This window comes from Plectropomus leopardus, chromosome 8 (genome assembly GCF_008729295.1).
Source record: "Plectropomus leopardus isolate mb chromosome 8, YSFRI_Pleo_2.0, whole genome shotgun sequence".
In the NCBI taxonomy this organism is placed as follows: domain Eukaryota; kingdom Metazoa; phylum Chordata; class Actinopteri; order Perciformes; family Serranidae; genus Plectropomus; species Plectropomus leopardus.
In genome coordinates this window covers 24,033,988-24,048,494 of record NC_056470.1, presented here as the reverse complement: position 1 = coordinate 24,048,494, position 14,507 = coordinate 24,033,988, and the positions used below count along the sequence as shown (strand labels likewise).

At 39.6% G+C, this 14,507-nt stretch overlaps 1 protein-coding gene across 1 annotated transcript in view; it reads left to right on the top strand.

Annotated features, from left to right (window-relative positions):
- Positions 1-1,932: 1,932 nt before the first annotated feature.
- LOC121946553 (serine/threonine-protein kinase WNK2) overlaps positions 1,933-14,507 on the top strand; it is a 51,417-nt gene continuing 38,842 nt past the window's right edge. Inside the window, 2 exon segments of the mRNA XM_042491162.1 lie at positions 1,933-2,234; positions 2,803-3,625. Of these exon segments, the coding sequence (XP_042347096.1) occupies positions 2,975-3,625 (651 nt within the window). The 5' untranslated portion in view covers positions 1,933-2,234; positions 2,803-2,974.

Sequence of the window (14,507 nt, the reverse complement as noted above, 5' to 3'; positions counted from 1 at the left end):
CATAGCGATGCCCTGTAAAACTGCATCTGATCTACAATATATTGTGATTACTTGTCAAATGGCAACTTCAATCGCCACATAAAACACAATAAACACCCCTTGTTGTGGCATGACGCAGGATGACATTATGTAAAAGTAAAACTGTGTGCATGTGTGTGTGTGTGTGTGTGTGTGTGTGTGTGTGTGTGTGTGTGTGTATTTTGGCTGGTGAAGTGGAAACAAAAGAGGGAATTCATTATTTACAAGGCCACTCAGGTGCCAACAATGCTTCACTGCTGAACTAGACTGTCATCTGACACTGCATGCATGAAACAGACATGACGATGTCTAAGTGTTGTCTTTTATTGACTTGTTCCTAAGTCAATGCAACATGCAACATGTCCCATTCAGCACCATTTATATCCTGCAGAGTTTATGTATAGCTCCCTTTCCTCCCTTTCCTTCAGATAGATGACAGGAAGACATATGAGATGAGGCCAAAGTGGCGTGAAAGTAAAGAGGCCACAGAGGGTGGATACTTTAACATCATCACCTTACGTGAAAGTGCGACATCGCTGCAAACTATGGCTTCGCAAATGACCACAAAAGTGAATCGACACCTCTTTGAAAAAGTCCAAACAAGAATTTCACAACTCATACTATCATAACTGCTGCACTGAATTCCATTACATTTTCCAGGAACTCACTGTGTCTATCTCTAGGCACTTGTTGGATTTCCCTTACATTGGATTTGGATGCTGTTGTTTGCCACAAAGCAAGAATGACAACTTCCTCAGTGGGCAGACAACTGAATCCAAGCTTCTCTCATTTCTTGCACTTGTAAGCTGTACAACATATTGTACCAATCTATTTTACCTGACACGTAGATATGCTAGTATGGCACCATGTAGGATTCATCTGTTCATCTTTTTAAAAATGGTTTCAAATGTCTTACCTATAGCTCTTTTTTCGTCATATATGACATGATGACATATGAGAGGAGGCCAAAGTGGTGTGAGAAGCGACGGGAAGAGAATACTTTAATGTGACCACATAATCACCTTACATAAAAGTGCAGCATCCCTGCAAACTAACTTGGGAATGATCACAGAGGTGAATCAACACCTCTTTGACAAACAAGAATTTAACAATGTAAACTTGACAACTCAATGTGTCTATCTCTAAGCACTTGTTCCTTGTTACACATGATACATGTTGGATTAGCTGATGTTCGATTTGGATGCGGTTATTTGCAAGAAAGCAAGAATGAAAAGCTTTTGGTAAACACAGAAATATTTCATCCAGGCTTTTCTCATTTCTTGCACTTGTAAGTTGTGCAACATACCAATCTATTCTACCTGAAACATATACATCTTAACATGACACAATGTAGGATTTATCTGTTTATCTTTTAAAAATATAGTTTTAAATGTCTTACCTCAGTCCCACTTCCCCTGTTGCTGCTGCTCATCATTTTCCCATGCATGTGACAGAGCTGCCTGCACCTCATCTGCAGGCTGTTGCTCTGAGAAAATGAGCTGCAAAGTATCCTGTTGTAGGGGAAGAGAGGACTGGACCTGCAAGCATATAGCCTGCTTAAAGGAATAGCAGATGCATATGTAGCTTCATGGCCACAAAACCAGTTATATCATTATTTTTGTGGATTTCCAAGGAAATTGTGTTATGCAGCAGGGTAGTGAGTGAGAGGCAGGGAGACACGTGATTGGCTGAGTTGAAAAGGGCGTGAAAAAGACATTTTACAGGCAATAACAGGCTTTGTAAGGGATAACCATATGCCATTCCCTTACATTAATTCTCAACAGTCTTTTTCATGTGAGATATGTCAGTCTGACTGCTGATCAGTACAGCAGTGTGAGTGTCCCAGCGTGCTGTGTGATTGGACGGTCCCTCCAGTCGTTACCAGGGGCGTGGATCCAAGCGAGCTGAATGGGAAACACATTGGTGTGCCTCGCCGTTGTATTAACCTAATGGGCAGAGACGATGACAAGCGAAAACAGTTGTCCGCGTGAATTAATTGCCGAGGGAGGGGAGGCAGGCAAAGTAAAATTTCTCGAGTGTTAAAGCGGTCCGACTGGTCTTCAACTACACGCTCCGCATACAGCAGAAACCGTGGAGAGACTCGGCATCGTCAGCTGCAACCGAACAGAGGGATGCGAGGACTTGAGAGGAGATAAATACTACATATTCGTATTTTTTGCCTCGTCAGTATGAGGTATATGTAAACTTAGCGAAGAGTGAGTTGAATTTTTATTTATTTTTGGTCGTCTGGGGAGCTTTTGTATGTGAAAATGGGGATACAATGCGGATAGGGCGTTTTAAAGTCCACCTTTTTGCCGTGGACAATCGGCTAACGTTAGCGAGGTTCTGGACCTGGCAGGTCCGTTTGTGCCGCTAGCGTGAGTTCAACCGAGCTTGTTTGGTCGGTTTTGTACGTTTTTTTTTTAACGAAGGTAAGTCGTGTCCCGTCTTTTTTAGTGTAATAAAAATGTTTGAAGACCAGCCAAGCTATTGTAATCTGAACGTTGACGCTAAATTAGCAACAAACGTTAGTATTGAATTGCTAAACTTAACTTGTGTCGTCATAGCCTGCTAGCTAGTTTTTTGTTCACCTGGATTTTGCTAACAATGTGTTTTAACTCGTGGGCTTGTCTTTTTCTGTATCCACCTGCTTTAATGACTTCAACTAACTTTAACTGTAGAGTGACTGACATCCATATTTCGGTTTGTGTATAGCTTTAGCGTTGCTGTGCACATTAGCAATGGTTGGATTTTGTTTTCTAACTGGCAACATTTGTTTCGCAGCTCTTGATATCGGATGAAATCTCGTCTGTCATCCATCCCACTGTTGTCAGAGGCCTCTGCTGGCAAACTGCGTCACCGAGTGGGCGCTGCAGGTACTCATCTTTAAATCTGCATATTGGGAGCCATGGCACGAATGACCTGGAAACCAAAGTGACTGAACTTTTAAACCACCATGGAGCCGGAGGCTAATTCAAACTCCGAGGCCCACACAGGACTAAAATACCCATCTGTACCCAACTCTCAGTGCAACCTGGCCATGAATATGTATGAGGCCATGGGTGATGGAAATGTCAATCATGTGGACTCAGTAGTGAGAGGTGGGAGTGACCCCAGTGCATACCCTTCCTCCAGTTATCAGAGGAATGTGCATCAGAGATTCATCAGGAGAAGCCTATGGTTCTCGGATGCAGATGAGCAGGCCTTTGAAGCACCTGAGTGCGATAACAGGAATAAGATCCTAAACATAAACCTGCGAACAATAGTGGACAGGACACGGGGGACTAGTTGTGGGATACAGGAAGGGTCCAGCACTGAAAGTCAAGGTGGGCAAAAAGACAGTGCAACAGAGAGCGCCAGTGCCGATGAGGAGAAGGAGAAAGGAGGTGGAGATGCAGTGAATCTTACATGCAGTGATGCTGGGAAAGCCGCAATCAAGGCAGCCAGTGAGGAGAACGAGGAGGAGGCAGAGATGAAAGCTGTCTCCACATCTCCGGGAGGAAGATTCCTCAAATTTGACATAGAGCTGGGGAGAGGATCCTTCAAGACGGTCTACAAGGGCCTGGATACTGAGACCTGGGTGGAAGTTGCGTGGTGTGAACTGCAGGTAAAGTACTGACACTGTCCATCTGATTTACACTTACTCTGTGACACCCAAGCAGTTATCCCTCTGAAACAAATAGCCTGATTTCCTTAAAAAAAAACATGGAAAGAAGGCAGTGAGCAAGAGAAGAAATTATAAAAAAAATTAGCAGAAAAAATGTGAAAAATTACTTGAAATTAATAAAAAAAAAAAGAAAGAAGTAAAAGAACAAAAACAGGAAATGACCTGTAAAAAGCTAAAATAAAATATTTCCCCCCCTGCAACCTAATTTTAAATACATAAGTCTAATAATTATAAATATAGTTTACTTTATTTTTTCTAAGTTATTTGATAGCCCCGCCCTTTTTTAATTCTTTGAAAACTAAAGTTATTTTCTTGTAACCTTTTAGAATTTTTTTGCAATTTGTGGAACATTTCATGCCAAATTGACGATTGCCTTTATCCCCATTCTTTTAAAAAAATAAAACCAATTTGCTCAGGTTTCAAAGGTTTAAATGCTGGTTAAAGGCTGCTGAACACAGCACAAGAAAACTGATGTCCATCCAGGTTTCAAAGGATTAAAGCACATTCAGCAGCAACATATACCAACCTTTTTTTAGATTCTTCTTCTTGCAGATGGGCGTGGGAGACACTTTTAATCAACACGTGTAATTTAGTAAACACTATTTTCACATTCTTGTTATCTTCAAGAAATACATAAGTGATTTATAGTACTTGAGAAATGCCTGACCCGCAGGAAGCCCCCTCCCTGTGCTCCCATTGTCTGTCGGTGAAGGTTCACACATGATGTTACCGTAATGGTGATGTCTTCAGGGAGCTGTCAATCAGCCTCACAAGGGAGTCCGCTAAGTTGCAAATGGGTTACCGCTAAATTTTAAATGGTTTACACAGGAAATGTGATTGACAAGCATTCGCTGCTGACGTGGAGACGCACACCACCATTGAAGTATGGTGATCAGCAGTTTTGCCCATGCACGAGGAGTGTCTATCTTGTCTTGCATTACACAGACACAGGAAAATCACCAGCTTAGACTGTGCAAAGGTATTAACTAATTATTTCCGTCCTTTGGAGACTGCAGCAGGGATTACCTCTCTCTCCCTCTCTCTCCCAGGAGGCTTAAGGGGGACTACAGTAAGCATGACTGGCCCCCTCAAAGACAGAGAACTTCTGCTGTGATTTGTTATTCTTTTGACATTCAGATTAAAATAGTTTAGGATTAATTTTCAACAGTTTGCGTTCAACCATCCTTCATTCTTTTGCTCCAGCTGGTAATGTAATGACACTGCGTACAATTATCAGAGTGGACAATGCAGGAGATGCATGTGTGTGCTCTGTCCCGGCAGTATGTGTGCATGTTACGAGCTGTGCTATTCCCTGCCTCCCTCCCTCTGTGCAACAGGAGGTAGGCAGACAGGAAGCAGCTGAAGTCCGCTGTAGCATGCTGGGAACTGTGTGGCGGTCCCGCAGCCTCAGTGAATACCAATTCCTAAGGCACCCAAAACATGCTGCGTCAGTAACCTGAGGGACTAAAGAATGCACTGAAAGAGTTAAACTTGTTTTTAGCTGTAGCATCACAAGCCTGTGACGCAACCTTATCACGAGAAAGGGCTTGGAAGATAATATGCCATTAGGAGGCTAGGAACGAGGAAAGATACACCAGTACTGACAGACATGATGACTTCATTTGGATGATGATGTCATGCAGACTGATTGTAGCAGTGAGCGATCTCCTCAACTTGACAACACTGAGCTGCAATTGGACTCAACGGATGATAGGATGTGGAACAGGAAGCAATTTACTGCATTTTATTCTACCCCAGTGGCACATTAAAACTCCCTCTAGTGGACAGTCAATAACGGATGTTAATTACAATACAAATGGTCTTTTCTCACAATCATGTGAGAACACACATCACATCACAATCATCTGATTGCTCCTTCATATCAGAGTTCCTGCAGACCCTTAAAAAGACTTGAAAGGCATTGAATCCATTAACCTGAAAATAAGGCTTTAATTAGCATTAATATGTCTCATCAATCTTTCAACTGTCTAAAAAATGCTAAGACATTGAATATGGGAATCTTCTGACATTGCATTACAAACGCTCAAAATAATGGGTAACCTCAAAATAATGATTTACTGAATGCCTCTTGCATAAACATCAACAAAAAGTCATGTTTTATTTTATATAAATATTTCAAAAATAAAATAAAACAATACAATCAAATTCTCCCTTACCTTAAGTAGTACATATTTTTTTGAAAAACTGGTCTTAAATTGTATTCCAAGGAGAATTAAAAAGTCTTAAAAATTCTTAAATCCCACTTGCCCTAAGCTTTAGGAAACTTGCATATAATGTAGCTTTGAGTCCATAGTCTTCCATAGAAACTGTTGGATACAACAACATGCTATGCTGACCCAATCAATGTTTTCATCAGGGCACACTCTAGTTCATTAGCTCACCGAGTGGATCAGAACCATTTATTGAGACTCTGTGCCTGAGTCAATAAGGTCTTATGTGGTGTCTTCCTCAGTTGATAGGAACTGCTTGTGATCTCATGTCAATTAACCCTGCCTTTATAAAACTGACCGTCCAGTGAGTTGAGCCCACAAAGTGGTTTATGACAAGCAGTTTAATATTAAACTATTAGAGCGGTGCCAAATTAGGTCAGACAAATAAAGTGTGCCAGATCTGTAAATGCAAAACTTGATATGTAATCATAATGTCAACTAAGTTATTTTCATCATCAAAAATTAATGTGTTGCTTTCCCGTATTTTACATTACTGTAAATTTAAATTTAAATATATTTTTTACTCCTCTCTGGTGTTTTAAATGCCATACAAATAATCAAGAAAATAACCAACAGATTAATTAGTAATGACAGTAAAGCCATACTTTGCTACTTCTGGTTTTGTCTGATGAACAGTCCAAAACTGAAAAGGCACTCCAAAAATATAAACCAAAAAAACAGCAAATGTTCACATTTCAGAAGCTAGGACCAGGAAATTTGGGCATTTGTGCTTCAAAAATGACTTAATCGGTTGATCACATAATGACAAGAACAATCACCATCAATTGATTAACTGACTAATTGTTTCAGCTCCAGTTATTTTGGAAGTTTCTGGTATGTTTAAAGCAGGAGTTGGTAACATTTATGTAAATAACTTTGTCATATTTGCTGTAATCGTCACTTTATTCTGAATGAAATACATGAGACAGTCTGTGAAAAAAAAAACATGTCCTGTACCCCTCGTCCTACTGCATCTAATGACATTCACTGGAAACAGACGGAGGCGCGACAGAAACAGCCGACTGGAACAGAGGAGTCTCTAATGCAGCTGTCAGTCATATCAATCACTCTATGAACTGCAATCAAACTGTTAAACAAGGCAACGCTGATCAAATATTAATCAATATTCTGTTAATACATTGCTTATTTTTTGCCTCAGATGTTTTCAGAAACATATTTTCGCGTCTGTTTTGCTGTAAAATAAGAAAGTTGGTGCGGCCGGTGGTCGGTGCTTCTGGTTAATGTAACAGTTTGACAGTTTGACCGCAGTTCGTGACCAGTGATTCTGAAATTGCATTGTAAATTTTCAGAATAATTACTGACATAAAAAAAAAGAAAAACATTTAAAGCAAGTGATTTAATAAATTCCCTCTCTTACACTCATCATGATGTTTCCATCCAAGCTGTGGAATCTCCCATGCAGAATGAGAAACCCAAAGTTGTCCAGGAAGCAGGCCAGAAATGCCAGATGTTTTCCACCTCTGTTGGTAAACCAAATAGGTACTTTTATGATAATATAATATGTTCATTGTCTTTCATGTGTTCAACTCTAAAAAGGGTTGTCCTTTCAACATTTGTGGTAGATAATTTAACTTTCTCACTGGTCAAAAAGCCATGTTTTATATTTCAATAAACATTTAGGCAGAGCAAGATTGTTCCTCTTCATTTTTGGTTATTTTTTAATTGGTCTTAAACTTAATTCCGAGGGGCAATAAAAAATTCTTAAAAAGTCCTAAATCTACCTAGCCTTAAACTGCAGAACCCTAGTAATATTAGCAAAAAATGAAAAAAGGTTGGTTTTGAAAAAAAATAAATGTCACCAACTGTAGCTTTAAGCTTTTATTATACACAAAGCCATGATTAAAGTGCCAAACGTTAAGTCTTTTGGATGAGGTTTAGAGTTGCTTCATTGTGTGATGATATACACTGAACACATCCTTAATCTGAGTAGGTGTAATAAGCTTGGCCAGCAGGCTCTTCATCTTAGTGCAGGGAATAAGATTTTTTATTGACTTTCTTGAAGAGAAATTTCGAGTTTGTTTTTCTTGTGGGATTTACCAGCATGTTTAATGCTGCTATGTGTCATGTAATGAGTCACTTTAAAGACTGTGGTGTGAGACAAGAACCCTCCCAATGCTCACAGTCACACCAGGTCTTCTGTCATATACAGGTATGAACTAGTCTTGAGATTACACCCAAAACATTGAAGATTTTGGGCCTGTTATGCATATTTACTCTTCAGTGTTGCATGTGGATAACTCCAGCTTTACCTAGCTCGGTGAGCTGCGGTGGAAAACAGGGGAAGACAGAGTATCTTTCTTTGGAAGACGTAGAGAAGGAGATATGACTCTGTGATTTTCCACTGTTTTCCCTCCTTCCAATGGTCACATGGCTTTCTTGCCTAGAAATTTTAATCTGGTCCTGTGTTTATTCTTTCGGTCTTTCTTCCTCCCTCCTCTTCTCTCTCTCTCAACCTTCTGCCCCTTTCCTCCCATTCCCATCTCCCCCACATCTCTATTTCTGTGCCAGGTTGCTGGCATAACACAGATGGCCCTGGCTCAGGCAAGGATGTTAATCTGAGAGAAAGATGCCTGTTGTGAGTTTTTCATTGTCGAGGAGAAACACTTCTTGTGTTTCTGTTTGCCTTGTCTCATTTTATCATTGCTCACTGGAATTTATTTTTTAAACTTTGGAAACTTCCTGTTTCTGCCAATTGTGGCTCTGTGTATAGATTTTTATCTTGGTGTTGAATGCTGTGCACACAGTCACAGACACAGAGTTTACTTCTGACTCTGTGCAGACTTCTCTGTGGTATTTGGCAGTGAGCTTGTTGTTCTGTAGATTAAATCTGGCTCTCAGTTTGTGAATGCAGAGCTGGCAATGATACCGTTGCAGTGATCTGAAGCTGCTTGTCTCTTGGTGTTTGCTTGAGATTTTGGAATTCTTGAACAGACCCGGCAGATGACACAATGAGTCACTAGGTCAATGTCTTGGTTCCAAACACTGTTTTTTGCTGTATTGGTAGATTAGACTGAGCTATGTCAAGGATGGTTATGTTACTGAGCATAGTTTATGGTTGCCTCTATGGATTAACATGTGTAGCGATAACAACCACTTCTTGACTGTTCAGATGGCAAAAAGAAAACAAAATTGGAGATGCTCAAGTGGGTCAATGGTTACAGCCCATTTGGCATTAAGAGGCCCAGGGAAGAAGGGGCAGCAAGATCCAGTGGCTGGAGCTAACTGTGCCTTATCAGTGGGCTCATCTTCGGTCATGCCTGAGCTCCTGTGTCACTCAGCCAACTGGAGAGGGAAGGGGGACAAGCCCGTTAAAGCCACAGCAATGTGGCTTGTGGTATAGCTTCAACAGGTTTATTGGAAAGAGGCTGCATAATGGAGTCTAGATGCAATACATAGTAGACAGACTCTGGCTAGTACATTTTTGTATGGGCTCACAGAAAAATGATGTCCTGTGGGGTTTTTCCACTGGCACTTTTTACCGTGGCAAGTCAAACCATGCTGCCTCAATTTGCATTTTCATTGTTAGTTTGGCTGCATTCTCACCAAATTCGGCATTGCGTCGATAAGCCACAGAGTTGTGTGGTATTGGAGTGTCACTTAATGGCCCATTAGTGGGGGAGTGGAGGGCGAAGAGAAAGCAAATCTCACTACCTCAGCATTTGTCTTCCTTGAGTTTATTATTGGTTTAAAAGATCCATTGAATGACTTTTTAATAATCATAACTGTACCTTTACCACCTCAAGAGACACTTGTACATGCAAACACAGAGTGAAGTTCACACAAGCTGTTACTGTATTTGTTTTATTTACTATAATATTTACAATAGAAACAGACACTTCCTCCCATGTACTGCAGGCATCTTTCTGGTCTGATCGCTGGTTACTTGATTAGCCACAGCAGCATGACGTCTGGTTACCTTTCATCAAAAGCTGAATCTGTTTCATCTTTTCGCCATAACTCAACTGTTTTTTTTTCCAACCAGTTTTTCTTTACCTTTAGTAAAGGCTGTATACACATACAACAAGTTGTTAAAATGGTTTGAGAATTAGTTGTCAAATAAGGAAAGCTCTCTTCCTCATTTGCTACATTTGAAGAGCCCACCAGCAAGATTTGGCTTATTGGGACAGTTATAAGTAGATATGTGTAAATGTGATTTCTCAGAAAATCTGCATAATTCAGAATGCTTATAGGAGTTTGATATGCTTAGCAGAAACGGCTTCAATAAACAGAGGGAGTGAAAATTGAAGCAACACCAGTACATTGCAGTAGCCCAACATTCGTTTGTTGAAGCTCATAATGCTTGTCAGATGTTGTTTTTGTCACTTTTAAGACCACAGTTTGTATTGCTGTTAAGCAAATTCCAGTTCTGTTTTGTGGTTGGTTTTGTTGAGGATCAATGTAGACCTACTGTTCCTCTTTGCCAGTGCATTTCTGACTGTGTTTGGCATGTGTTTTCATATTGAGACCTTTCCCCTTTAACAGTACATTACAGTAGGATATTGACTAACAATTTCTGTGAAAAATGTTTTCTAAAAGTTCGGTCCATATAATGCCAGAAAAAAAAAAAAAAAATATATATATATTTAAAAAGGCAATGAAATTTTCCTAGTGAAGTTTAGATGTCTTGTTTTGTTTTAAACAGTCCAACCTGTCCAAAACTCAGTGACACTCAGGTGACCGAAATGATTAATTGCTGATTAAAATAGTTGCAGATTAAATTTCTGTTAATCGCCTAATTGTTCCACCTCTGCATTACTGTTTGCCAATAATGTTTAAGCAATCTGACCTCTTGCATCCCTGTGTGCACCCTTATTTTGACTTAACAAACATTTGATCAAGTGGTCAAAATCTGAAATTGTGTGCGCTGTGCCTGCACATCTGCCCGATTTACATTATTGCCTTCACTGATGATAATAGACAATAGAGACACACACACTCTCCTGCAGTCGAACCTTAAACTGATGAATTTCACTAAATGGTCTTTGACCTCCCTCGTCCCTCCCCAACAATAGAAAGTGTCACAACATCTCATTAGGATTAGTAATCCCTTTTGGAATTTAAGGAGGTTATTTGTATGAAGGCCCCCTGCTTAGTTACTGTAGGCTCTGTGGTATGAAGACAAGGGTTACTTTTAGTATACACACTCTAGTTGACCTCTGCATCACCAAGCTATTTACGTAATAACAAGAGAAAAACAAGTGGCCACACAGTTTAACAGTTTGAGTTTAACTCTAGACTGTTAAAATTTATGATGACAGCTCATTTTATATGCAAAGCCTCTTATGTTCAGGGGCTATTGGATAGATGAACGTAGTTTAGCTCTGAATTTTTATGTCTCTGCACCTGTGACATCTGTGGCTTGGAGCTGTAATATTTTCAGGTTGTCTGTCCATCCATCCTGTTCACATGAATAGGATATCTCAAGAACCCCTTGAGGGATTTTTTTTTCAAATTTGGCACAAGCGTCCACTTTTACTCAAGGATGAACTGATTTTATTCTGGTAGTCAAATGTCAAGGCCACTATAACCTTGTCTGTCTCATTCTTGTGAATGTGATATTTCAAGAACACCTTGAGGGAATTACTTCGAACACAATAATGAACTTGCTATGTTTCAGTGGTTAAGTTCAAGATCACTGTGACCTCACTGTGACCTGGCTGAACATGTATTTGGCCATAGCTAAAGAATTAATTTACTAATTAATTTACTAATTATTACAAAATTGTATGTTAAAAAAAGTCAACGGTCAGCTTCAGTTAGATCATATTTTCTGGCCGTTATTCAACGTCATAACTGAAGGGGAGATATTTGGTCAAAACTGAATTGGTCACTTTAATCTTGGTATCCCACTTATAAACTGTGCTGTATTATACAGATATTCTGTGCTGATGGGTTGAAGATGTGTGTGAAGCATTCATGTTTTAAAATTTAAAACTTCTTTGAAGCGATATCCATACTTAAAGCATTGTCAACTGGCATGGCTATATGAGGTTGAACAGTCTAAGGGTTTTCAGTGTGTATGTGTACGCACATACTTGCACAGTTTTCCCTGGCTTTTAGTGAGGCAAAAGTGGTACCGAAGGTGTGACCTACTAAACCTTAATCTATTTAGCGTAATGGAAAATACATTGACACAATTAAGTTAATGCATGAGGACCCAGATATGAAGCACATGCTGTTGTTAGGTTGCATGAAATTTACAATTAAAATAGTGTTGGAGTACTGAGTGCATCCTTTATGAAGCTGATCATATTCAACTGTGTCAGAGAGTTGCTGTGGTCACTTAAGAAGCTGCAATTTGTGGTGATGCTGCATTGGGTTGACTTTTACAAAAATTGAGTTTATGATAATATGCTTACCATCAGCAAAATATAACAAAAATTGGGGAGAAATGCAAAGTGATCTGTTGATCTGGCATTTGTTAAAATACTTCAGTGGATCCTCCTAAGGGTAGCTATTGGTCTGTTACACCAGTACCTTGACACTAATCTTAGTCATTGGTTTCTTCATCCTGCAGGAGTTATCTCATATTCAGTCTGCTGTCAAACCTGATAAATATTACAGCACCTTGTTAGTTAGGAATTATAATTTCATTGGCCAGTACTGTTAATATAGAAACTCCTTCTGCTATGCTGTCTTTTTACCTACGGCAACCCTGAAATAGGCTGGTAGTTGCACTAACAGCTGGCAGTGATGCATTTAACACACCATTCTTGAAATTGTTTTTATTATTGATGACCTGGAAAAGTTTTGGTAAAGATGCTTCGGACATTAAGAAAAAAGGCTGCTTTTACCTTACTTGGGTTTTGCCTGTGTGGTGTTTAGTCTGGGTCATGGCATTATGCTGAATCAAGGCTGTCTCTCTGGCTCTGTTCCCCCACACTGCAGCGACTGATGAAACGGTCCAGGGAGGGGGTTTGGCTGGGCCGCCCAGTTCAGCTCAGGACGTTGCTACTATTAAGCACACCACTCTTCTCTCCCTTGTCTCAGCTCTTACCCTCATCATCAGTGATGTGGGAAAAGGGGCACATGTGCAAGTCTGCCCACCCTCCAAACAGTCACTTTCTGGCCTGCAACAGTCCACGCTGGCTTCACTAGGCTTTGCATGGGTATTAAACACATTTGTTAATATTTGTCTCGAGCAGCTTGGTGAAATTTCCACCCTTGGTATCGTAGCACCACAGCGATTCATAGCTATCTGTATTTGCTATTCTGTGGTTTTTACAATGGGTCTTTAGTATCTGTGTGTTACCATTAGGCACGGATGTTTGGTGTCTGTGCAGAGGGTTTGTGTTGAAGATTTCACCACCAGCTGTTGTGCCTCAGGTTCTGCTGGACACATTAGTTAACACTGCCTACTGTCTACCATGAAGTCTTGTTAATTTGAAATGGAAATAGTTAGGAAAACTTGCCCTTTTTAAGTATTTGCTGCTTGACTGTAGAATCACAATGAAGGATAAATATAGTTTAGATTATGCGCTACTGATGAGGTGTATCAGTGAGACCAGTTTTAATCAGGGTACTCTGAATATAAGAAATTTGCAAAATGTATTTTTTATTATACAATTCATTTTTTAAGGAATATTGGTCATATATTTTTTTGTAAATTATTTTATTTTATGTACCTACATTTTAGTTTTTGCTGATATCTGTAAAACAGGAAGATGACTCGAGCTTTAAATTATGATGGGGTGTTGTAAATCCCATATGGGATGGGCCCGAAATTGAATGACACAGAATTAAAAACTAACTAACCAACCAACTAATCAACCCACCTGTCTACCCCAGTGACTTTGTTAACAGGGAGTAGGAGGTTAAGTGATCTGTTTACTGTTTGCATCTGATCAAAACACAAAGATCTCTAGCAGAATATTGTGTAGTGGAGGTTGTGTTACAGTTTGGGCATCTTGTCTTGTAGCCAGTTTAGTCAGGAGATGACGTCCTTAACAGTACTCAAAGTTATTGAATATGTGGCATTTTCTGTGTGAAATAATCCCTCTACTTTGCCCCTGGAGGGTAATGTTTTAAAAGTTTGTTTCATATGTCAGCTTTCTTTGCTGTTTTTCTTTGGCAGTTATTAGGACACCAGGGGACTCCTCCCTCAGTCTGACTCTTTCTCTGTTTCGCTGAGCCTCTAAAATTGGAGCCCAGCCAATACACTGACAGGCCTGTATTGGCTTTAGTGCATATATTGGCTTTAGTGCTGACAAGATTAGTCGATTAATCAGTTGTTTAAATCGAATTGCAAAAATGCCAAACATTTTGTGGTGCCAGCTTTTAAATTGAGATGCTTTTCTTCCTTTCTCTGGTTTATGTTATTTGTGTAATGTTTTGGGGTTTTGGATTGTTGGATGGATAGATAGAGCAAGCAATGTAACGACACATTAGGCTACGGGAAATCACGATTTTACCATGTTGCCATCTACAGTCTTTATGTAGACTAAATATATATATACTTATAGTATACTTATATACTTATTTACTATATAGACTATTAATAATTTATGAATGATGAATTTAATTTTAAAGGCTTTTTTGTTTAGTAATTATTGAACATGAATTACTCGTCA